The sequence below is a fragment of the Artemia sp. Qi Xiang Cuo genome, chromosome 7 (assembly GCF_049724085.1).
Source record: "Artemia sp. Qi Xiang Cuo chromosome 7, ASM4972408v1, whole genome shotgun sequence".
NCBI classification, from domain to species: domain Eukaryota; kingdom Metazoa; phylum Arthropoda; class Branchiopoda; order Anostraca; family Artemiidae; genus Artemia; species Artemia sp. Qi Xiang Cuo.
Window position 1 is genome coordinate 18295907 of NC_142800.1, and position 24953 is coordinate 18320859.

The 24953-nt window shown below is 36.1% G+C and overlaps 1 protein-coding gene across 3 annotated transcripts in view; it reads left to right on the forward strand.

Annotated features, from left to right (window-relative positions):
* The window catches only part of LOC148950019 (uncharacterized), a 239706-nt gene that overhangs the window by 196345 nt on the left and 18408 nt on the right, over positions 1–24953 (forward strand). For all 3 annotated transcript variants that reach the window (XM_089091412.1, XM_089091410.1, XM_089091411.1), the window contains exons 5-6: positions 17396–17568; positions 24790–24819. In XM_089091412.1, the coding sequence (XP_088947538.1) occupies positions 17396–17568; positions 24790–24819 (203 nt within the window). The remainder of the gene's footprint in view (positions 1–17395; positions 17569–24789; positions 24820–24953) is intronic.

Below are 24953 nucleotides of genomic sequence, written 5' to 3' on the forward strand. Positions count from 1 at the left end.
CAACTTCGCTCTTTACTTCCCTCGGAAAACTTAGTTTTTTTTAATTAACAGTCTTAGGAGAAGGGCTACTTGCCATTCAATCTCTTTTTACTCTTAAAAAGGACACTAGAACTTTTAATTTTGAATCGAATTAGCTCCTTTCAATGATATTTTTAGCTATTACAGAGTATTCCTGCCTATCATATTGCTTATATACCCTTTTGAAAACCCGCATGCATATTATTTTTTTCGTTTAATTGAAACTCCCCCAAAACATTCCCTAAGATTTCACCTTAATATCCTTAGTGTCATTAGTTAAAGTAACTGTAGTGGTAGTATTAATAGTACACACATAGTGCCTCCTGTCTAGTTAAAAATCGGCTACAACTTACCCTTAATGGTCTAGCTTAATAATGTAAGCCATTCTTTAGATAATTCTTTGTCGCCTTTTGAAAACCCACATGCTAATAGTTTGTTTTGATTTGGTTCAACATCCGCCTAAATATTCCATAAAAGCTTCGAACCACGCTGAAAGTTTCCACTTAGTATCATCAGCCGTTCCTGAAGCATTTCTCATACATCCACTTGACAACCTATGTGGTTGTCAAGTGATTAAGGTTGACAACCCAATATTCCTTAAAAGCTGCAGGCATCGTTGAATTAAAAGTTGAATTAAAATCAAGTAGTTGCAGGCATCTAGACCCGGCTAATTGCAGAAAAGGCTAAAACAAATAGTCCAAGTGAGTGAAAGGCCAATATGGCATTAGCCCTTTTTAGGATTGTATAAAAATAATGTCACTTCATTTGTTGATAGATAAGTCCATCTATTATCTGTCCATAGGTCAATTCTAAGGCAGAACTAAGGTAGATAGTCATAGAATTAAGGGATGAAAGATTGGATTGATTTGTACATTGACGCGTGATTGACAATGTCCATTGGACTTGTATGCAAAATTAATGACTGAATTCGCTTGGACTCACAGGCGACGAACAAGTGAAACCTATGCCTAATAGGCTTGGCCGCTTGTAGTCTAAAGGTGGAATACCGTGTGATAGGATTGACATATGACCAAAAAGTCCCCTGGACTCGCATGTGAACGGTGAAAGCTATAGTTTTCAAAACTATAGCGGTGAAAGCCAAGTGTTTGGTTAAATGGCACCGGCAAACGGCGGGATTATGTATTATTCTCATATTGGACAAATACTTGTATGTTAGCTTTTGGAAAGGGACATCTGCCTAGAGTCTCAGGCAGATTGACCTGGAACTTAAAATTGACATAGAACCGTTAGATTGCCTGGGATAAAAGGCAAACAAGGCACGTCCAGCTATGGTCTTAGGCAGGTTGACCAAGAATTTAGAATTTACTTGGAATGACAGGCAGACAAGCGTTTAAAGCCTAATAGTAAGGGCCCCAACTACCTAGAATGTCAGGCAGGAAAGTGACCTAATTTATAAACTCAGGCATTTGCACTAACAAAAACTTAATTCAATATTAATTGACAACCTTAATTCCTATGTGGGCATAGTATGTTTCGATTTAGATCCATACAGTTTCAATGCATTCCAAATTTTTCGCCTTAATGCCCATAGTCTTAATAACAGCAATAGTAATAGTAGCAGTAGAATTAATAGTAGCAGGCTTAGCTTTAGTAGCAGCAGTAGCAGTCGAAGTAGTAATAATAGTAGCAGTAGTAGTAGTATGAGTAAAAGCAGTAACATTAGGGTGCGAATATTTCGTTTTGGTTAGTTCAGAATCCGCCGCAACAAGCATTGTTAGTTTCAACTTCACGCACCAAACTGTTCCTAGAATATTGCTGTTACACTCTTGTGACAACCTGCATATAAATGGCTTGTTGTGATTCAGTTCAACTTCCCCCTCAAAATTCCTTGAATATTTCACCTTCAAATACTTAGGCATTGTTGTAATAGCAAACTAATAATAGTACTAATAGCAACAGCGGTAGTACTAGCAGCAGCAATAGTGTTAACCTTTTGCCATTTAGTCTGTTGAACATCCCTCTCATCAAGTCCTGGAAGTTTCAACTTAAAACATTCAGCTATCGCTATGAAATTGCTGATATGTCATTTTGATAGCCTGAATTTTCATATACCTCTTGAAATTTTCATCTCAATGCTCTTAGCCTTACGAGTAGTTGCAAAAGAAATGGTAGCTGAAGTAGTAGTAGTAGTAGAAGTAATAAATGTAGCATTGACAGCAGTATTAGTAGTAGTGTGCACATATTGTCTTTTGGTCAGATGATCTTCCTCTTTAAGCATTCTCCGAGAGTTCCAACTTAATACCTAAATCAATTCTTGAGATACGCTCTTTTGACAATATACATGCACATAGCGTCTTTTGATTTAGTTCAAATTTCCCCTCAATATCGTAAAAGGAGTAGTGCGGTAGTAGTGGTCGGAGTTGTAGTAGTAGTAGTAGCATATAAATATTACCTTTTTGATCATTTCCCTTATCATTTCCTGAAAGTTTCAAATCAATATATTCAGTCATTCCTGAGTTACGCCCTTTTGACAATCCGTATACAAATAACGTGTTTCAATTTATTTCAACACTCCCCTGGACATCCTTTGAAAGGCTCACCTGAATGCCCTTCGTCTTCTTGGAAAGTAAAGTTCAAACATGCACACCTGTCTCAACAACATATACTATATTGAAACAATGAACTAATTGCCTGAGGACTGTGGGGAGATTAACATCCCCAAAAACATAATTATTGGATCTTTCAACAGTGCTGAACAAAGTTGCTCTCTTAAACTTTCGATTGGATGCGTTTTGGGAATGATAGGGTTGGGAGGAGGGAAGGTGATTGCCCTACATTCGCTTTTGACTCTTAAAAAAGTCAATAAACTTTCGACTTCCCATTAAAAGAGCCCCATCCGATCCAAACATTATATGACCTACCGTTCCTTAAAACCCTTAAAACCTACAGCCCTTGCGCCTGGGCTCTTGGGGTTGGGTCTACAGTGAACACATTGCTATATGCTCTTTGAAGTACTGGTAACAAAATGACTATCTCACAATTTCGGTCGAAAGCTTTTGCTGAAAAGAGGATGTCAGGAAGGGGGGCTAGTAGCCCTCCATTACGTTTCACTCTTAAAAGTGAACTATAATTATATGTTTCCAATCAAATGAGACTCCTCAAAAGTTAACACGATCACCCCTTTCTTAAAAACCTTATACACCCCTAGCCTTAACTTACAACCCTTACCCCGAGACTTCGAGGATCGCGTCAACCCAAAAGGCCTTGTTAAGTGATCTTTAGACTATATTTGAACAAATGGTTATCTTAAAATTTATATCAGATGCATTTGGGTAAATTACGATGAGGGGGGGGGGTAGGGGTAATTACGCTCCAATCGCTTTGACTCTTAAAAAGGGCATTACAACTTCTGGTTTCCAATCCAGTGCTCCCTCTCTAAAGTTTATACGACCGCCCTTTCCATAAAAATTTTATTTGCCCTCTAGGCATAACTTACAACCCTTACCCTAGGGGCTGTGTGAGGGTTGTCATCCTCAAAGACATAATTTCTTGACCTTTCAACTACGTTGATCCAAATTTTGATTTGATGTGTTGGGGGGGGGGGGGCTGGTTACCCTCCAATCACTTTCGAATATTAAAAAGGGCACTAGCCATTTCAGTTTCCAATCGCATGAGCCATTTTTTAACTTTCTACGAGAACCCCTTCTATACAAAGTGCCCAGGTCTAAAAAAAAACAATAATAATAATACATTGTGTCCACCCCGCTCTTTACTTAGGCAGCGCTATTGTTCTGCCTATGATTTCTGTTCATTTTGGGTTTCAGTTATATATTGATGGTGATTTGCGGTAGTTTTACGCTTGGAAGATTGGTTGAAGCTATTTCTGCTCAGTTTTGGCTTAATGGAGGTGTTTACTTTCCTTTGAAAAACTTGTTTTCTAGAAAATATTTTTTAAATTAAAATCTGTTCGTTTTTTATTGGCATAGTCTTTTCATAAAAAAAAAAATAATATTTTATATCTTGTCGTTTTTCTTATAAGAATCTCTAGTTTGGCTTGCTATTTGTACGTTGGAGAAACTTATTCAACAATTTTCAATCTGAACACAAATAGCATTATTTAATTTAATTTTATACCTCCTCGAGTTGACCTGAAAAATAAAACTGAATATCATTCCAGAAACATCCTATCTATACTCTTTGACAACCTGGATGCCCTTACACTCTATTGATCCAATTAAATTGTAAGAACAAAAGTAGTAATAGCAGTAGCCCGAACAATTCAAGTTAATACCCCCAGTCATTCTGAATATATTAATAATAATAATAATAATAATAGTAATAATAATTGATTTTGTGTGTACCAGTACTTGTAGAACTTATTGAGAACTTAGTAGAACTTGTTAAGAACTTAGAATAATAGTTTAATTTTTTTATAAAGGCTTTTACTACTAGTTCATTCCATGTTCTGAAATAGCTTAAAGTCATGTACAAATTTGCCGATTTAATATCCTTAAGTTTTATTGGAGAATGTGTTCATTTTAGTTTGACCTTGGCTTAACCAAAAACTCATGACATCCTTTACTTTTAAGTTCCCAAAAGTTTAAACGCATAGATTTGGCAATGAAGTCAAATATGTTTGTGATAAAACCCGAAATACCTTCATAGAGCCTTTAAGAGCTCACTGATAAATTCATTTGAAGGTTATTGTACTTTTTCACTGACTTTTGAAATGACTACCAAATATTCCCTATCCTCCCTTTTCTTACAAATATTGACCGAGTTATTGCATCATGATTAATATCCTGTTCTACTGTTAGATGAAGAGAAAAAGCAGTTTCTAGAATTACACACGAACAATCGACTATTCAATGCATTTTTATGGAGTCACGATAGAAACCAATGAAAGATGCCATTCATTCAGTAATCAGATTGATAATTTGATGAGTTTTGCCCAGGGAAATTTTGCTTGCTTCTGAAGTCTATCTTCTCGTAAAACTAAAAGAAAATCCAACCAAAGATTAGGGCAATATATTGATACTAACTAATTTTTACAAGGAGATAATTTTGTAATATTTTTCAAATGCTATGATTCTAAAAGCTGAATATTTATGCCACCAAATCGAATGGACATTAGTTCCTGTGCTATTATAGGGTAAATCAGTAGAAAATGTTCTTTCTCTTTGCAATAAAAATATCCATTTTTACAGAATTTTTAGCCTGTAAGTGTACAAAATGTCTTAGGCATGATGCCATCAATATACATTTATTACCGTTTTGGATCCTGGGTTAAAAGTGGCAACGGACATAATGGTCAAAAGCGGGCTATTAAATCCACTTATGATCCATTCATAACGCTGTTTAGCTGACACCAACACTTACCTAGCGCTAAGGTTTTGCTAATTTTAGACGTTTTCCACTGAAAAATTAGATAAAAAAAAAAAAAAAACAAGATTAAGGTTGGAACAAACAAGTTTATAAAATTGGCTTATTAAAACTGGATTATCAATTTGTAACTCGTAGAATAGCAAAATTTATAAACTCGGTCCAAGACCTGGCCAATTCAAAATTCAAATATGGGCTTTTTTGCTTTTGTTAAAGCAAAGTTGTTAAATCCACAATCTGATTATGAGCTTATGGCTTGTCAGGAACAGCGTTTTCATTATCTACGTTGTCGATAAAACGGCATATTTAGAATCCATATTTTGAATTTCAGATCGGACTTGTTAATGGAAAAGGCCTTTAGCTAGCGCAAGTTCCATTCATAAGATTTATCTGAATGGCCGGATCTGACTAGTTGAAATAGAAAATTTCGTATTATTTTGGTCTTAAATTCACTTAGAAAAATGTCTGGAAACATTAGAGACTCGGACTTCTTTCTGATTATTCATAAAGTTTGTGATACCTTGGATGTGAAGGAAGATTTGTTTTGCGGGAAGAATTAATGACAGTACTAAAAGGATTTAAAAAAATAATGCTCCAGGTGCTGATTGGGTAGTAAATGAGTTTATTAAATATGGTGGCTCTGTGGTTAGAAATAAGTTACTGAAGATTATGAATATGATTTTTGAAAAAGGGGAAGTACCAAATGATTTAGGAAAACATTAAAAAAGCCACTTTATAAGAAAGGTGATAAAAGTGAGTGTGGTAATTATCGAGGCATTAGTCTGGTCTCTGTAGGTAGCAAATTACTTAGTAACATGATACTTTTTAGACTGAGAGATGCCGTAGACAAAGTTTTAAAAGAAGAACAGCGTGTTTTTACAAAAGGTAGAGGATGCGTTGACCAAATTTGCACTCTTAGGTTAATAATACAGAGGTGCTTAACTTTTCAAAGAACTTTAGTCCCCAGTTCTACAGATTATTAGCAAGCGTTCGACTCAGAAGATAAAAGAGTTTTATAGAAGGTCTTTCCCTTTTTTCGTGTGCCAGGCAAATACAATAAAGTGATTAGGGCAACATACGAGAACAACACTGCTGCGGTTAAGGTAGAAAATGAGGTAGGCAACTTATTTTGCATTAAATCAGCAGTTAAGCAGGGCTGTGTTCTATCCCCCTTTATATGGATTATTTTGATGGACTTTGTTTTAAGGAGCACAGGAAAGGCAATGGGAGACCACGAAATCAAATGGGGAGGAAAAAGTCTCCCGGACTTAGCTTACGCTGATGATTTAAGCATCCTAGATGAAAGTGTCAGCAAAATGAATGAGCTTTTAGAGGCTTTGCGAGTCTGGATGCTAGATTAGGTTTTAAAATCGATGTTAAGATGACTAAGTCACTAAGACTAGGAATAAGTGAAGATGAAAAAGTGACATTGCGTAACGAAAAGATTGGTCAAGTGGGCAGCTTCACTTGCCTTGTTAGTATTATTAGTAAAGATGGTGGGAGCACTGAAGATGTTAAAAGTAGAATAGCCAAGGCTCAGGGTGTTTTTGCACAATTAAAAAAACTTTGGAAGAATAGGAAGATAAATCTGCAAACCAAGATTAGAATATTAGAAGCTACACTGATGACAGTAGTCAAATATGGCTCTGAAGCATGGGCGCTTCGAAAAGCTTATTAATATTTGCTAGCTGTTTTCCAGAGAAATTACTTAAGGATTGTTCTGGGTACCCAGCTGACTGACCGTATTTCAAACAATAGGCTTTTCGAAAAATATGGTTCAATTCTGCTCTCTAGGGCTATAATGAAAGAAAGGTTGAGATGGCTAGGGCACGTTTAGCGGATGAAGGATGGTAAATTGCCGAAGATTGTTCTTTTCGGCCAACCGTCTAGGGCTAAACGGAAAATAGGTTGTCCTTGTCTGGGCTGGGAGAATGTCATAAAGAAAAATTTAAAGGAAATGGGAACTTCGTGGGAAGGTGTAAAAAGGGAGGCTTGAATAGACTGGGGTGAAGGAGGAGCGTGCGTAGCTGTGTTGGCCTCAGGTGGCTTGGTGCTGCGGTGAGTTGTTAGTAGTAGTAGTAGTACCACATAGTTACCTCGTATAATTTTGGATAAAATATTTTCTCAGATTCAGACGCAATTGTGTTCTATGCAGCAAAGGACTGGAGATTATGCTTTCTGATTGGCTGCTTACCCAAATTCTCAGAAAGTTCTTCACTGACTTTAACTAGCTCCAGAAATAACTAAGTCTTAATATGAATTGGCACAGTAGTAGCTAAATCTTCCCTTTTGCTGATTTCGATATAAATGGATTTTACAGACCGACAAACTGCTTTACTGACTTTCGTTGCCCAAGTCACAATTAATAAATATACTCGATTAAAACACTATCACTTCTTTAGAAACAACTTTGGCTCTTAGAAAAAAAACAAGCAGAAAGAAAAGTGAGAAATAAAAATCATAATCCATTTTTCAGTCAAAGCAAGGAATGTCTCCCACTTATTTTTCTGCCGACTCCAATGGAAAGGGTAGCCGCAGAAACTCGAAAGGGGAGTCTGCAAATCGCAAAGGGGATTATCAATCGCAAACGAAAGATCTAGTGCTCTTTTCAAGGGATGAAAATCATCAAAGGGTAGTAAACACCCCTTGTACTCTTTTTTCTCAAAGCACCTCCACAAATTCCGAAAGTATTGGAAACAAATTTTGAAATAGCCGTTTTTAATTTTCAGTCAAAGTACTTCAATTCTGAATTTTCTCAAAGAAGAGAAAAAAGTTCAAGTTTTACTCTGAATTTTTGCACAGATGAGAAAAAAGTTACACTTCGATTCTGAATTTTTTCCAAGAAGAGAAAAAAAAGTTACATTTTAGTTTTGAGTGTCCCCAAAGAGAAAGAGTACCAGTTCGGTTTTGAACCTTCTCAAAGATGAGAAAAAATTTACACTTCGATTCAGATTTTTTCCAAAGAAGATAGAAAGTTCCACTTCATTTCTGAATTTTCTCAAAGAAGATAGAAAAAATTTAAGTTCCGTTCTGAGATTCCCCAGGGAAGAGAAAGGTTCAAATTCAGTTCTGCATTTTCTCAAACAAGAGAAAAGTTCCACTTCAATTCTGAATTTTCAAAAACAAGAGAAAAAAGTTCAAGTTCCTTTCTGAATTTTTCCATGAAAGAAAAAAAAGTTACATTTCGATCCGGATTTGTTCAAAAAAAGAGGAAAAAAGTTACACTTCGATTCTGAATTTTCTCAAAGAAGAGAAAAAATTTATATTTCGGTTCCATGTTTTCCTAATTAAGAGAAAAAAATTACACTTCGATTCTGAATTTTTATAAAAGAAGAGGAAAAAGTTGCACTTCAGTTCTGAATTTTCTAAAAGAAGAGAAAAAACTTATACTTTAGTTCTATATTTTTTCATAGAATAGAAAAAAGTTATATCTCGATTCTGAATTTGTTTTAAAGAAAAGAAAAAAAAGTTACACTTCAGTTCTGAGTTTACCCAAAGAAGAGAAAAAGTTCAGTTCTGAATTTTCTCAAAAAAGAGTAGAAAAGTTTAGGTTCTGCTCTGAATTTCGCAACTGAATAAAAAAAAGTTACACTTCGATTCTGAATTTTTCCAGACGACAATAAATTCCACTTCAGTTTTAAATTTTTCAAAGAACAGAAAAAAGTTCACGTCCTGCTCTGGATTTTTCCATTGAAGAGAAAAACGTTACACTTCGATCCTGAATTTTTTCCAAAGAATTAGAAAAAAATAAAGTTAAGATCTGAGTTTCCCTAAAGAAGGAAAATTTCAACTTCTGTTGTAAATTTTTCCAAAGAAGAAAACAAGATAAAATTTCTGTTTTTAGCTTCCCAAAAAATAGAAAATATTTACATTCAATTCTGAATTTTCTCAAAGAAGAAAAAAAAGTCACACTTCAATTCTGAATTTGTCCAAAGAGAAAAAAGTTCAATTTCTGTTGTGAATTTTTCCAAAGAAGAAGAAAAAAAAAGTTCAGTTCTGAGTTTCCCCAAAGAATAGAAAAAGTTATGCTCCGGCTCCAAATTTATCCAAAGAAGACAAAAAAAGTTCAGGTTGGGTTCTGAATTTTTCCATAGAAGAGAAAAAAGTTACACTTCGATTCTGATTTTGTTTCAAAGAAGAGGAAAAAGTTACACTTCCGTTCTGAGTTTCCCAAAAAAGAAGACACAAAGTTCCATGTCAGTTCTGAATTTTCTCAAAGAAGAGAAAAAAGTTAAGCTTCAATTCTGGATTTTTCAAGACGAGAAAAATTCAACTCAAGTTCTGCTCTGAATGTCTCCTTTGAAGAGAAAAAAGTTACATTTCACAAAAAAACATGAAAATGCTACAACTAGTAATAGGTACGTAACTGCCACCTGAGGTCGATACAGGTACGTTTCATCAAGAAAATATCTGAAAATTTTTAAGTTATAGTTAGAAAGGCTTGAAAGAAAAAAGAGAAAATAATACTACTACTAACAACTCGCTGCAAGACAAAGTCATCTTAGGTCAACACAGGTACAATTTATCTTGAAAATATCTGAAAATATTTAAGGTATAGCATGAATGACTTGCAAAAAACGCGTAGAAAATAATACTACTACACACAACTCGGTGCAACACAAGGCCACCTGAGGTCAACACAGGTACTTTCTATCATAGGCAGCGCTAGCGCTGCCTACGTAAAGAACGATGTGGGCACAATATGTTTTTTTTTCTTCAGCCGGGCACTTCGTATCGAAGGAGTTGTCGTAGAAACTTCGAAAAGGGATCATTTGATTGGAAATTAGAGTGGCTAGTAACTTTTTCAATATTCGAAAGTGATTGGAGGGCAACTAGGCCCCCCCCCCCCGCCCATCATTCCCCCAAACACACCCAATCAAAATTTTGAGATAGCCATTTTGTTCAGCGTGGTTCATTTCCAGATAAAAATTATGTTTTTGAGGAGGACACTCCCCCACAACCCTCAGGGCAAGGGTTTTAAGTTATGCCCTTTTGGCATATAAGAACGATGTTCGCACAAAGTACTAATTTTTTTTTCCTTTAGAGCAGGGCACTTCATATGGAAGGGGTCGTCGCAGAAACTTCAAAGTGGGCTCATTCGATTGGAAATTGACAGTTCTAGTGCCCTTTTTTAATAGTCGAAATAGATTGGAGGGTAACGAGACCCCCCCCCCCACGCCCATCAATCCCCCAAACACATCCAATCAAAATTTTGAGATAGCCATTTTGTTCAGCGTAGTGGATTTCCCGAAAAAAAATATGTTTTTGAGGAGGACACTCCCCCACAACCCTCAGGGCAAGGGTTTTAAGTTATGTCCTGAGGGCATTTAAAGTTTTTATAGAAGAAGTTGTCGTAGAAACTTTAAAAAAGGCTCATTCGATTGGAAATTCAAAGGGCTAGTGCCCTTTTTCATAGTCGAAAGTGATTGGAGGGCCACTGGCCCCCCCCCCCCGCCCCTCATTTTTCCAAACACAACCAATCAAAATTTTGAGATAGCCCTTTTGTTCAGTGTATTTGATTTCCAGATAGAAAATATGTTTTTGAGGAGGAACCCCCCCCCCCGACCCTTGGGGCAAGGGTTCTATGCCCTGAGGGCATATAAGAACGATGTTGGCACAATGTACTTATGTATTATTTCTTTCCTTTAGAGCAGGGCACTTCATATGGAAGGGGTCGTCGTAGAAAATTAAAAAGGGGTTCATTCGATTGGAAAGTGAGAGTTCTAGTTCCCTTTTTAATAGTCGAAAGTGATTGGAGGGTAAATAGCCCCCTCCAGCTCATCATTCCCCCAAACACATCCAATCAAAATTTTGAGATAGCTATTTTGTTCAACGTAGTTGATTTCCAGATAGAAAATATGTTTTGAGGAGGACGCTCCCACACAACCCTCACGGCAAGGGTTTCAAGTTATGCCCTGGGGGTATAAAAGGTTTTTAAAGAAGCCGTTGCCGTAGAAACTTCGAAACAGGCAAATTCGATTGGAAATTCAAAGGGCTAGTACCCTTTTTAATAGTCGAAAGTGATTTGAGGGCAACTAGCCCCCCCCCCCCGCCCCTCATTCCCCCAAACACATCCAATCAAAATTTGAAGATAACCATTTTGTTCAGCGTAGTTGATTTCCAGGTAGAAAATATATTTTTAAGGAGGACACTCTCCCACAACCCTCAGGGCAAGGGTTTTAAGTTATGCGCTGGGGGCATATAAGGTTTTTATAGAAGGTGTTGTCGTAGAAACTTCAAAAAAGGCTCATTCAACTGGAAATTCAAAGGGCTAGTGCCCTTTTTACTAGTCGAAAGTGATTGGAGGGCAACTAGCCCACCCCCACGCCCATCATTTCCCCAACCATATCCAATCAAAATTTTGAGATAGCCATTTTGTTCAGCGTAGTTGATGTCCTGATAGAAAATATGTTTTTGAGGAGTACACTCCCCCACAACCCTCGGGGCAAGGGTTTTAAGTTATATCCTGAGGGCATATAAGAACGATGTTGGCACAATGTACTATTCATTTTTTTTCCTTTAGAGCTGGGCACTTCATATGGAAGGGGTCGTCGTAGAATTTTCAAAAGGGGCTCATTCAATTAGAAATGAAGAGTTCTAGTTCCCTTTTTAATCGTCGAAAGTGATTGGAGGGCAAATAGCCCCCCCCCCCCTAAGCCCAACATTTCCCCAAACACAACCAATCAAACTTTTGAGATATCCATTTTGGTCAGCGAAGTTGATGTCCAGATAGATAATGTGTTTTTTAGGAGGACACTCCCCCACAACCCTCAGGGCAGGAGTTTTAAGTTATGTCCTGGGGGTATAAAAAGTTTTTATAGAAGCCGTTGCCGTAGAAACTTCGAAACAGGCAAATTCGATTGGAAATTCGAAGGGCTAGTGCCCTTTTTAATAGTCGAAAGTGATTGGAGGGCAACTAGCCCCCCCCCCCACGCCCATCATTCCCCCAAACACATCCAATTAAAATTTTGAGATAGCCATTTTGTTCAGCGTAGTTGATTTCCAGACAGAAAATATTTTATTTTTGAGGAGGTCACTCCCCCACAACCCTCAGGGCAAGGGTTTTAAGTTGTACCCTGGGGGAATATAAGGTTTTTATAGAAGGCGTTTTCGTAGAAAATTCAAAAAATGCTCATTCGATTGGAAATTCAAAGGGCTATTGCCCTTTTTAATAGTCAAAAGTGATTGGAGGGCAACTAGCCCCCCCACATCCATAATTTCCCCAAACACATCCAATCAAAATTTTGAGATAGACATTTTGTTCAGCGTAGTTGATTTCCTGATAGAAAATATATTTTTGAGGAGGACACTCCCCCATATCCCTCAGGGCAAGGGTTTTAAGTTATGCCCTGGGGGCATTAAAGGTTTTTAAAGAAGGTTTTGTCGTAGAAACTTCAAAAAAAGCTCATTCGATTAGAAATTCAAAGGACTAGTGCCCTTTTTAATAGTCAAAAGTGTCCCACACCCATCATTCCCCCAAACACATCCAATAAAAATTTTGAGATAGCCATTTTCAAAAGTGATTGGAAGGCTTGACATTTTTATCGTAAAGATCGAAGTGTGTATAATGTATTATTTTTTGTTGTGGTTTTTGTTTAGACCAGGGCACTTCGTATTGAAGGAGTTGTCGTGGGAACTTCGAAAAGGGCTCATTCGATTGAAAATGGAAAGGGTTGATGCCCTTTTTAATAATCGAAAGTGATTTGAGGGAGACTAATCCCCCTTCCATTCCCACCCTCCCACGCCCACCCTCCCGTACCAACCCTCCTATTTCTGCTTGTAAAATTTAACCAAATCAAAATAGCGTAAGTGTATCCAAGCTATCAAAGAAAGTAAACAGGTTTTTTTGCGAATGATATCAAGTTTTCCATTTCAGGTCAACTAGAGGAGGTATGAAACTAAATTAAAGAGTACTATTCGTGTCCAGATTTTTAAAAGGGTGTATGTTATTAAAAATTGCTGAAAATTTTTCTCCAGCATACAAATAGCAGGCCAAACTATAAAGTCTTAAAAAACGAAAATATTTAAAGTATTATTTTCTTTTTCCCTGAAAAGACTATGTCAATATAAAACGAACATAAATTAATTTAAAAAACTTTTCCACAAAATAAGTTTTTCAAAGAAAAGTAAAGAACTCCATTAAACAAAAAATTAGCAAAAATTAAATCAAATAATCTACCAAGCGCGAAACTACCTTAAATCAGAATCGATAAATAAATGAAACCCAAAACGAACAGAAATTACAATAAATAGTCGAGTCAAACTCAAAACGAGCAAAAATTACCATAAGTTGGGTGCAAAACCCCTATGCCTTCCCAAGGCCAGAACAAAATTTGCACTTTACTTAAAAAATTCAAATGAATGTGCATTGTCAGATTAATATACAAATACTGATATTTAGTAATCAAAGCGTTAATATTATTTGATTTATTAAATTTATAAAAGTAAAAACATTTATATTTTTTCAGTAAAGTGCAAATTTTGTTCTGGTTTTGGGAAGGCATATGGGTTTTGCGTGAAACTTGTGTTAATTTCTGTTCATTCTGAGTTTGACTCGGTTAATTATTGCAATTTCTGTTCGTTTTGGGTTTCATTTATTTATCGATACTGATTTGTGGTAGTTTCACGCTTGGTAGATTATTTTATTTTATTTTTGCTCATTTTTTCTTTAATGGAGTTCTTTACTTTTCTTTGAAAAACTTATTTTGTGAAAAAAAAATTTCAAATTAATCAAGAAAATATCTGAAAATATTTAAGGTATAGTATGAATGGATTGCAAAAAAAGTGAGAATATTACTATTACTAACAACTCGCTGCAATATAAAGCTACCTGAGGTTAATACAAGGAGGGTTTTATCAAGAAAATTTGGGAAAATATTTAAGATGTAGTATATGGCTAGCAGAAATACAAAAATAGAACTACTGCTAACAACTCACCGTAGAATCAAGTCATCTGTGGCCAACACACTTAGGTTTTATTAAGAAAACATCTAAAAATGTTAGTAAAGTATGAATGGCATGCAAAAAACATGAAAATACTACTACTAATAATAACTCACCACAGCATAATGCCATCTGAGGTTGACATAGGTACCGTTTAACAAGAAAATATTTGAAAATGTTTAAGATATAGTATGAAAGGTTTGAGAAAAAACAACACAAAAATACTACTACTACTAACAACTCACTGCACTACAAAGCTATCTGAGGTCAACTTAGGTACGGTTTATCAGAAAAATATCTTAAAATTTGTAATGGTTTGCAAAAAACACAAAAAAAGGAACTACTACTAACAAGTCACTGCACCATCAAGTCACTTGAGGCCAACACACGTATGTTTTTTAAGAAAATATCTAAAAATGTTTAACGCTTAGTATGAATGACATGCAAAAACATGAAAATACTACTAATACAAATAACTCACCACAGCATAATGCCACCTGGGGTTGACAAAGGTACGTTTTATCAAGACAATATTTGAAAATGTTTAAGGTATATTATGAAAGGCTTTAAAAAAAACACACACAAAAATAGTACTACTACTAACAACTCACTGTACTACCAAGCTACCTGAGGTCAACACAGGTGCGGTTTATCATGAAAATATGTGAAAATTCGCAAGTTACAGTACGGTTTGCAATAAAACACAAAAAATAGGGCTACTACTAACAACTAACTACACCATCAAGCCACATGAGGCCAACACAGAGGGCCAGTACTAGTTTGACACGGTGGTGTGAATTGACATGGTGGTTCACGGAGGGTTGGGTTTTGAAAATATTAGCCAGTGGATTTAGTGCGTGATTTGTAACAACAGAATAACTGGAAAATGTCTTAGGAATACTGAATAGGTTCTAGAGGGTGCCAGAGGACCACTATTGGTTTGACAGGTCCGGAATTGACATGGTGCATTATGGAGGGTTGGACTTGCGAAAACACGAACTAATAGATTTAATGCGTGATTTTTAATGCTCTGGTACAGAGAGTACCAGAGGACCAGTAGTGTTTTGGGCATGTTGAGAATTGGCATGGTTTAATTACAGTGGGTCGGGTTGCAAAAACATGAACCAATGCATTTAATGCGCTATTTTTGACAGGAAATACCTGAAAAAATGTCTTGTCAATGAATATGGTGGTGTCAGAGGTCCAGTAACATTGTGGCACAGGTCGGGAATTAACATGGTAAATTACGGAGGTTTGGGTTGCGAAAACACAAACCAATGGATCTAATGCGTGAGTTTTAACAGGAAAATATCTGGAAAACATCTTAGGAATGAAGATGGGGTTGTCAGACAGAACCAGGGGACCGGTAATAGTGTGGCACAGGTTGGGGATTGACATGGTGCATTACGGAGGGTCGGGATGCGAAAACATGAACCAAAGGTTTTAATGCGGGATTTTTTTTAACAGGGAAGTTTCTGGAAAATGTCTTAGGAATGAAGATAGGAGTGTCAGAGAGTGCCAGAGGACCAGTAATAGTGTGGTACAGGTTGGGAATTGGCCTGGTGTGTTACGGAGGGTCGTCTTGTGAAAATATGAATTAATGGATTTAATGCGTAGTTTTTAACAGGATAATATCTGTAAAACGTCTTGTGAATGAAGATGAAAGTGTCAGAGAGAGCATGAGGACCAACAATAGTGTGGCACAGGTTGAGAATCGAAATTGTGTATTTCGGAGGGTTGGGTTGCGAAAACACAAACCAATGGATCTAATGCGTGATTTTTAACGGGAAAACATCTTAGGAATGAAGATGGGGAAGCCAGAGAGTGCCAGAGGACTAATAATAGTGGGGTACCGGTCGGGAATTTAAATGGTGCATTAAGGAGGGTTGGATTGCTTGGACTAACAAGTTCTAAAGCTTAAAGCTAAGGCGGGAGGTGTTAAAAGGACTTTTTCGATATAAAGGGGACTGAAATCTAACATGCACTCAAAGAAACGATGCATTTTCATTATAATCCGTCCAGAAATACCTCCTAATGTGGATGAAATGTATCTCTAATGGGATTATGGGAAATTTGAAGAGAAAATATTATTCAAATATGTGCTTGCCAATTGGGAGGGGTTGTATAGTCTTGACCTGAAGAAATTTGGCATTTTCGTTAAAAGCTCTTAATAGGACTTAAATTTACCTTTAATAACAACCCTCTTCCTCTGAAATTGTCTTGAGGAGCCTCATCTTTGTCTAATTAATGCATATTTTTGTTTTATCGTTTGACGTGTTTTTTAACTGCTTTTTTCTGTGATTTCTTGATTTTATAGTGTTTTTTTTTGTCAATAAATTTGTATTTATAGAAGCCCTAATCTTTTAGATTCCTTGTTCCAAGAATATCTACCGTCGATGGTACATAACACCTCCTGTCTAAGCCCTGTTAGAAAATCAATAACATTGTAATGCTTATGCGCTCTGATATGGAAATCATTTAATTGAGTCAGTAAACGGAAGAGAGGTTTTTATTTAATGCTAAGGTCAGTCATGTAGAAATTATTAGCCAAAACAAAATGTTAGAAAAATATTACTGGTCCAGATGATTAAGGCGCAGTTCTATTGGATGAAAATGGCTTTTCAACTCCTAACGGGGACAAAAATCATTGTAATATAATAGTTCTTTGAGGAAAATGCATTGAAAGAAAATAAAATCTCGAAAAGCATTACATGACACCCACCGTGTGTGTCCTCCTCAGTTAAAAGTGGGGGATCAACCACGGACTCTGAAGAAAGAGATCACGTGAGAATTTGTCATAACACTGACGTAACACTTGGCCATTTAAAACAAGCATGTGTTTTCCATGGCGTCACGAGAATCCTGGGTGTTGCGGAATCCCGGCTATGGGTGTTGCAGAATCCAGGGTTTTTTAGGAAACCTGGTTATGGGTGTTGTTAAAGTAGTCATGGGGATACTACTTAGATAACTAGGTCAAAAGTATTCTGTCTTATTCTCTTAAGATGCATTTTTCGTTTTGAGGACGATTATACGAATTTCCTCATCAGCGACTAAGTTTGTTTTTTGTTATGAATATTTAGTTTCTTTCAAGGGCAGAAATACCTGATGGAGCAAGACATATACGAGAACTTATAAACTCATATGACATACATTTATACAGTATTTACAATGACGAAGATTTAGAGCCAGATACTGTATTTGAATGCAGACTAGGAATTCCTGGAACTGAATACCAAATACGTGAAAACTCTGTATACTATCCAGGTAAGAAGAGAGTTTTCTTTTTACGGTTTCTCATACTTATGTAGTGATGCATCAGTCTATTTAAAATGGCCTATAGGGGGTGTATAAATGGAGCTTTTAGCGCTTCAAGATGTTATTACGTGAACCCGTCCAATACTATAGCGCACATGTACACCTACAGAATAGGGGACTAAGAGATGCAGGTGTTGCAGGTTATGGAATCATACGTGACTTGATAGATGTATTAAAGTGGACGTAATCCTACCCGACTTAGTAGATTTATCGGGAATAACTTCTTTATGGCGCACACGTGAGTCTTACGTAATGGCGGCGCACACGTGGAGTGTTAAGTAATGACAGCTCACACGTGCATGATACCTAATGGCAGCTCACACGTGAGTGTTACGTAATGACGGCGAACACTTGGGGTGCTACGTAATAATTTTTTGTGATTCCATTTTGTGATTCCATCCACAGACTTTGCTTTTTCTTCGATACATTCCAGGTTTTTTTTAAGGCGTTTTTTTTTCCAAGGCGTTTTTTCTTCTTTAGTTCTTATGTAATGGGGAATATTTACGGATAACGCATTCTAACGTGATATATCTCTTCAGAGCTCGCTTTAACTCCACTTTAACTGAGCATGGTAAACACGTGGGTCTTGCGTAATGACAGTGCCAGGCAGGGGAATTTTATTAAGACACTTTTTTCTGAGACTTTTTCTCAAGACGTTTCAAGACGTTTCTATATTTCTTACGTAATAAGGAATTTTCGTGGATGACGCAGATTCTAACGTGGATTCTAACGTGGCCTGTTTCTTCAGAGCTCGTCAAGGGGGGGGGGGGAGGGGGATCTCCGGATGTAATTGAGGAGGACACGTATGTGGATTGTTACTTAATACTTTTTTTTGCCAAGAAGAGCAACATCATCGGCATAAACCAGGTCGGTGATACTGCAATTAGGGCTAACCTCAACTCCTTCGAAGTTTAGCATTGCTTTTACATTACCCAATCGACGATAAAATTGAATAGTTCGGGAGAGAATACACACCCATGCCTCACACCAAATTTGATATCGAATAGCGGAGAAAGTCCTCCGTTTACGTTGATGCAGGCTCGTGTGTGTTGATAGTAAGCCTGAATGAGTCGTATGATCTTAGGTGGGACACAGTCCTCATCCATTGCCATCCAAATTCCTCCCCGGATGACTGAATCGAAGGCCGTAATGAAGTCAACAAAGACAGCGAGGGTGATTTGTTGATGCTTGGCTCTATGTTCAAAAATCTGTCTCAAGGTTAAGAGTTGGTCAATACAGCACATGCCGGCTGTATTGTAGGCCTGCCAACCTAACCTTGGCGGACACCGGCCAACACGCAGAAGGGGTGCCGTCGGATTGGGGAACCGTCGGTTAAGTATATTCCCACGAAACGATGGAAATGGCAGAAAGAATATGTATATATATATATATATATATATATATATATATATATATATATATATATATATATATATATATATATATATATATATATATATATATATATATATATATATATATATATATATATATATATATATATATATATATATATATATATATATATATATATATATATATAAATTCCAGTAGAAAAATCATTAATAAATGAAGCTTTAAAAGTATCAGAATCATTTTAAATTTAAGTTTTTACGTCAGATCTTTAGACATGTAGCAGATCCAAGACTCGTTTGACAGATTAATGCACAAGTTTTATCCATAGGTTAAGTTTAATTGCTTTCTTGACCTACTTTTAGAAGTGTGGAACTAACGAACATCTTTAATGAGCCTCTCATAAAATGGTTTCATGTATATTCTGAGGAAAAGAAGAATGAGCACCAATTTCTTTTTTATAAGGAAAATTCAGTAGTCTAGGTAAAAATAATGAAAAGTCGTTTCAAAATATTAATCATACAGTGGTAACGAACTCTAAATATGGAACGAACCAAGCTAATAATAACTGAAACTCTAAAAACGGGGAGTTTTAGTACCGTCCGGAAGTTTACCAATGGAGTGAGGCATGTCACATGAGGATCTTATTTTTTCCAGGGGCACTTTGTATGGAAGGGGTGATCGTATAAACTTTGGAGGGGGCTCATTCAACTGGAGATTGGGAATTTTAGTGCCTTTTTTCAGAGTCAAAAGTGATCGGAGGGTAACTAGCCTCCATCCCCAAGCCCTTTTCCCCCAAAATGCATTTGATAAAAATTTTCAGATAGCCATTTTTTAAAGAAATAGTCCAAAGATCAGATAATAAAATATTCGGGGTCCCCACAACCCCCCAGAGTCCGGGGGTAGGCATTGTAAGTTATGTCCAGGGGGAATATATGGTTTGTATGAAAGAGGTGCTCGTACGAACTTCACAGTTGGCTCATTTCATATAAATTTCAATTTCTAGTTCATTTTTTAGGAGTCAAAAGATATAAGAGGGCAACTAGCCCCCCCCCCCCCCCCGCGCTCCTTTTTTACAAAACCCATCTGATAAAAGTTTTGAGATAGCCATTCTGTTAAAATTAGTTCAAACATCAGATAACAAAACTCCGGGATTAACACAACCCCCCAAAGTCTGGGGGGAGGCGTTGTAAGCTATGCCCTGTGGAATATATGGTTCTTATGGAAGGTGTGCTCGTATAAACTTCAGAGGGGGCTGATTTGATAGGAAATTGAAAGATCTTGTTCATTTTTTAATCTAGTTCAGTAGTTCATTTTTGAATTTTCAGTTTTTCTCCTCTGCAGCAAAATTTGCATCTTTACAATTTATCATTTGCCTTAGCCGAACAGCTATATTCCTGTTTTTGCTCTTTGTTCGGTGTCATTCAAAAGCATTAGTCATGTGCGTAATTTAATTATGTGTCTAGAAGCAACAAAATACTGAATGTTTTACGGCTAGACTTAAGGGACTCATTTTCTCTAACAGTTTATAGCGGAGTTTTTTTTATTTTTCTCTAGAGAGGAATTGGCTCCACAAATATGGAAAATAATTAAGAACCTAATCAGCAATTGTTTCATACTTAAGAGGCTCAAGTTGCAAAACATATTAAACATTGAATATAAAACTTTAAAAAAAAACGGTTTATTATTTTATTTGCTCGTTTCTGTGCCAATTACTCTACTGAGATCTTAAGAAATTGTATAAAAAAAACTGTGATAACGAGCTGTAAGTAAGGAGTGACACGTGCTAATAGTAACCAAAACATTAAAAAGAAAGCCTGTAAAATCAAACGAACTAGCTTTTATGGTAATTCTAAGAATGTAATTTTGATCAAATTGAAAGCTACTCGCAAAAGTTGCAAACCTTAGGCCAACAAAACTGTAGGTGTTTCTTCTTCCCCACTCTATTAAAAGCTTCAAAATTATCTCTCCGCGTCAAGTTTTCACTTCTTTGTAATATTTCCTCGCGGCCTTATCCCTTCTGATTTGAGGACGTCGTGCGTTTGAGGACGATTTTAGACAAGTTTGGTACATAAGAAATTACCAATTCTACAGTTCTTTCAATGTAACCCTAGATAATGAGAGTTCAAATTAATGGAACACTGTGATTTAGTATGCATAACTCTTGTACGGAATACTATGAGCCGTGGTTCATTCTTTACTAGACTGCCGCTCAGCTGTCGTTGCAGCCATGACACCCCTGAAAAAAACGCGCATTTTTGTTGTACATAGAGGCCACATCGTTCTTACTTAAGATAATTTACATCACCTAAGCTCGACAAAGATATTTTGGTAAGGTTTAATTTGAATTAAAAAGACATTAAAACGAGAAAAAAATTTATTTAACAAAAACAACAAAGTTTCCTTATCAAAAATAACAAATAAAGTTGAAACTTCGAATGAACAAAATATAATTGTTTTGTAGGTTACGTAGGATATACCTACAAAACTAGCTTTAATAAACTGGCGCGTGATATTTTCCCTTATTTTTAGAATTCTAAAAACTATGACTATACTGGAAACTAAGCTTGCTTGCGTTTTCTATTTTAGGGCAACAGAAATGTATGCTAAAAGCTTTTGATATCATGGCCGATGAAAGACTATTAGAGAGCCTTATAAATTAATCTTCTATTTTTTACAGGCTCCTATCGGAACTTTCTTCTTGTAAAAGAACAACCTATTTTTAGGGTGGGGGTCGCCTTTCTGTTTTGTGTAAAGTGCTAGTTTTTAGGATCCTAAAAATATTGAACAATACTACGAGTCACTTTATTTGAGCTATTTTTTTGTATGAATATCTTGCGCAATCAGTGAAGAATTTGTTCATTTGAAATTTCAAATTTGCTCTTTCTTCGATCTTTAAGTTACAACTTCACTCTATAAGAGAAACCCCGTTTTTATTTTAAATTCGCTGATTTTGAAGAAAATTACAGTCGCATTTGGAATCTTGGGAGCTGCTACCTACGAGTAAACACAGAGATCAGAAAAGATGGCCAGTAGAGCAGTAACAACTAATTTGCAAAATACATCTTCACGGTCACTTACCTAATTTGGTTTAATTGGGTAGTCATGTGCGTATTAGATGAAACATTAAAGAAAAGAGAAATTTTCGAAAAATTAAACGCTTTTTTTGAACACACAAGAACTGCTTTTTGCAAAAATCTAAATTTGGAAGTTACATTATTTCCATTTGCCGCAATACAAATTGAAGACGCGCTTATGGGAAGCGTTCAAAGAACTTTTGAAGTCAATGATGGCATCTGACACAATTTTAATGTCCCGTTATTCCACTTTGAAGTAAAATAGCATTATTAAAGTTAATGCTCATTTCCTTGTCATTGGATAATAAAAAATACCCATAAATAATGTCACAGAGAGCATTTGATAATTTGTTTTTATTGAATCTTCAAGGTATATCCAATTCCTTATCACTGTACTTAATGAATCTCCTAATGTCTCAAAGGATACTTATAATCCCAGATCATGGGAAAGAAAGTGATTCCAATGCATAATATGGTTTCATGGTTTCCTGTATATCCTTGATTTTAAAAGCTTTAAACAATTTTTGTGCATCAAGTCACATATCTAACAGCTGTTTTTACTCAAATAATTAATCAAATCTTCAGAGCTTTTAAGATACCCTTAGAGGCATTGGCAGTAAATTTGCAAGTAGCTAAGAATACAGAGGGCTTATTTCAAAATTCACTAGTAGCAACATTAGTTTGCATTTTTCATGAAATGTTTATAACAGAAAAGAGAGGAAGTGAGAAAAAAACTTCCAAGTTAATTTTCTTTTCTCTTTTCATCTATAAAATATTTCCATGTAAACCTTTTATTTGGGGTCTCTAATTGTCTTCAAATGGCTCCGAGACTATTTGAAATACCCATATTCCATTACTATCTACCTTAGTTCTGCCCAAAGGTGGATGAACCCAACCAACTTGATTTTAATTCAAAAATCAATAATTTTAATTCAATTCCCTATTGCAATTCCAGTAGTCTTTCCCAGTAGGCGAAGCTCATATAATGAAAAAAATCTCAGTTTCCCAATTGTCTTCAAAGTGCACTGGACACAGTCAGTCATGAATTTTTGCAAACTTTTTTTTTTGGTCTCCAGCTGCCTTCAAATGGCTCATACCAACGCATAGACTATTTCCATTCATCTTGGGCCCAACTAAGGTAGATAGCCAAAGATACATATAAATTTTGTCACTGACAACCTTTGAAAAGTTTACATACCTTAGTGTGAGGCACAACCTTTCACCAATACTAATTCCTTTTTGCATCCGAGTGTCCTGTTTAGCCACAAGCGGATGTTGTGAGAGGAACTTTAGAAGTTTATCAGACAGTGATTTTTTCATGCTAGTCTACTGCTGAAGGAGATCTGAATCATTCAATAGAGTTATTTCAGAAAACCAGTCAAAATATTGACTATGCCTATCGCACATGGTTGCTCCAAAAAAAAACCTTAGAATTTTTCTTATTCTGTGCCCTTAGTTCTTCTTCCTTGGCCTTCCGTTTCTGACTCTTTTCATTGAGAAAAATGACAATTGTACAGACAACCTTTAGCCTATAACAATTACACATTTTTTTAGGTTTTCTGCCAAAACTTGACAGGATGTTTAAAAGTATTCGGTGTACAATTTTTTCCCAGTACGAAGGGCCGCGGAGTATAAGGATTATGACGGTATAGTTTAATTTTTTATGCGTAAGCCTGAACATTCCCTTAAAGCAGCGATTTCCTTCTCCAGTATTCATACTAGTTGCATACTTTTACTGGATAACTGACCTTTGGGTATGTTTCTTACTTAGAAACTTAGAACTTCCACTTCAGAGTTGCCTATTTGAAATTGGTGTAAGGATATTAACTTATTTTTCAACCCCTTTCGTACTATCATACTTTTCTTAAATGTTGTAAAGATAATTTTACAGTCCCAAAGTTTGTCGAAAAAGGTGTTGGTAAACGGGCTTGAGCCGCAGAAGAGCTTGCAACATTAATCAGAGTAAAACTAGGTTCGGGCAGAAATATAACTGTTGACCATCTATTAATGAGCCGGTTCGATTGCAGTAATCCAGAATGCATTTTGTTTAGTGTTTTTACTAGCCATGGATTTCCTTCGGTTTTTCAAATTTTGGAAAAAAATTGACTTTCCAAAAACTCTACAAAAATTAATTTAACAAAAGCAAACGATTTGTATTTTCTGGTAACAATCATATATTTCCTAGCGTTAACTTTTGGGGGGATGATTTCGATATCAAAGTTTGAGTTTTCAGTCTATTTACGTGAACGAGAAAAGGGAATTTAAAATATTTTTCAAAGGACAATAACTTTTATCTTCAAAAGCCAAAAGGATAGAAGAAAAAATATGACACATTGATAGAGCTTGCTTACCTGAGTATCAGAAGTTTTAAAAAATTTCATAAAACACATCCTCAAATAAAAGCCAGTTGGCCGCTGCTTCCATTCTCTTCTAGTATTTCACACTGGATCCGCCCCCCCCCCCTAAGAAAATAAAGTCTTTGAAATTTCCCCGAACAAATATTTTAAGATAATAAAGGTAAACACAAAACACATTTGTTAATTTTCCTAACGCTAATTGGTTGAGAGATGACGGCGAATTCAATTTCCTTTAGGGGAAATTAGTGGAAACCACGGGGATAGTGAAAATACTGGTTTCAGAATCAATTTTTTTCCTCTTTTTTCTTTTTCCTTTTTATGGTCTCTTATCCATGGATTTGTTGGATAATACTTTTGTCGTGTCTATTTTCTTTTATTTTCAGGTTTGGATGTCATGCCATCAATCTCAGCTGGTAAGGATACATAACTTTGCTCGTTCTTAGTTATATTTGTTTCTTATAAATTAAATATAATGATACGTTCGAAAACAAGGCTTAGCAACCACGGACCAAGTTCGACTTCCTACGAAGGACAGGGGTTGAGTTCG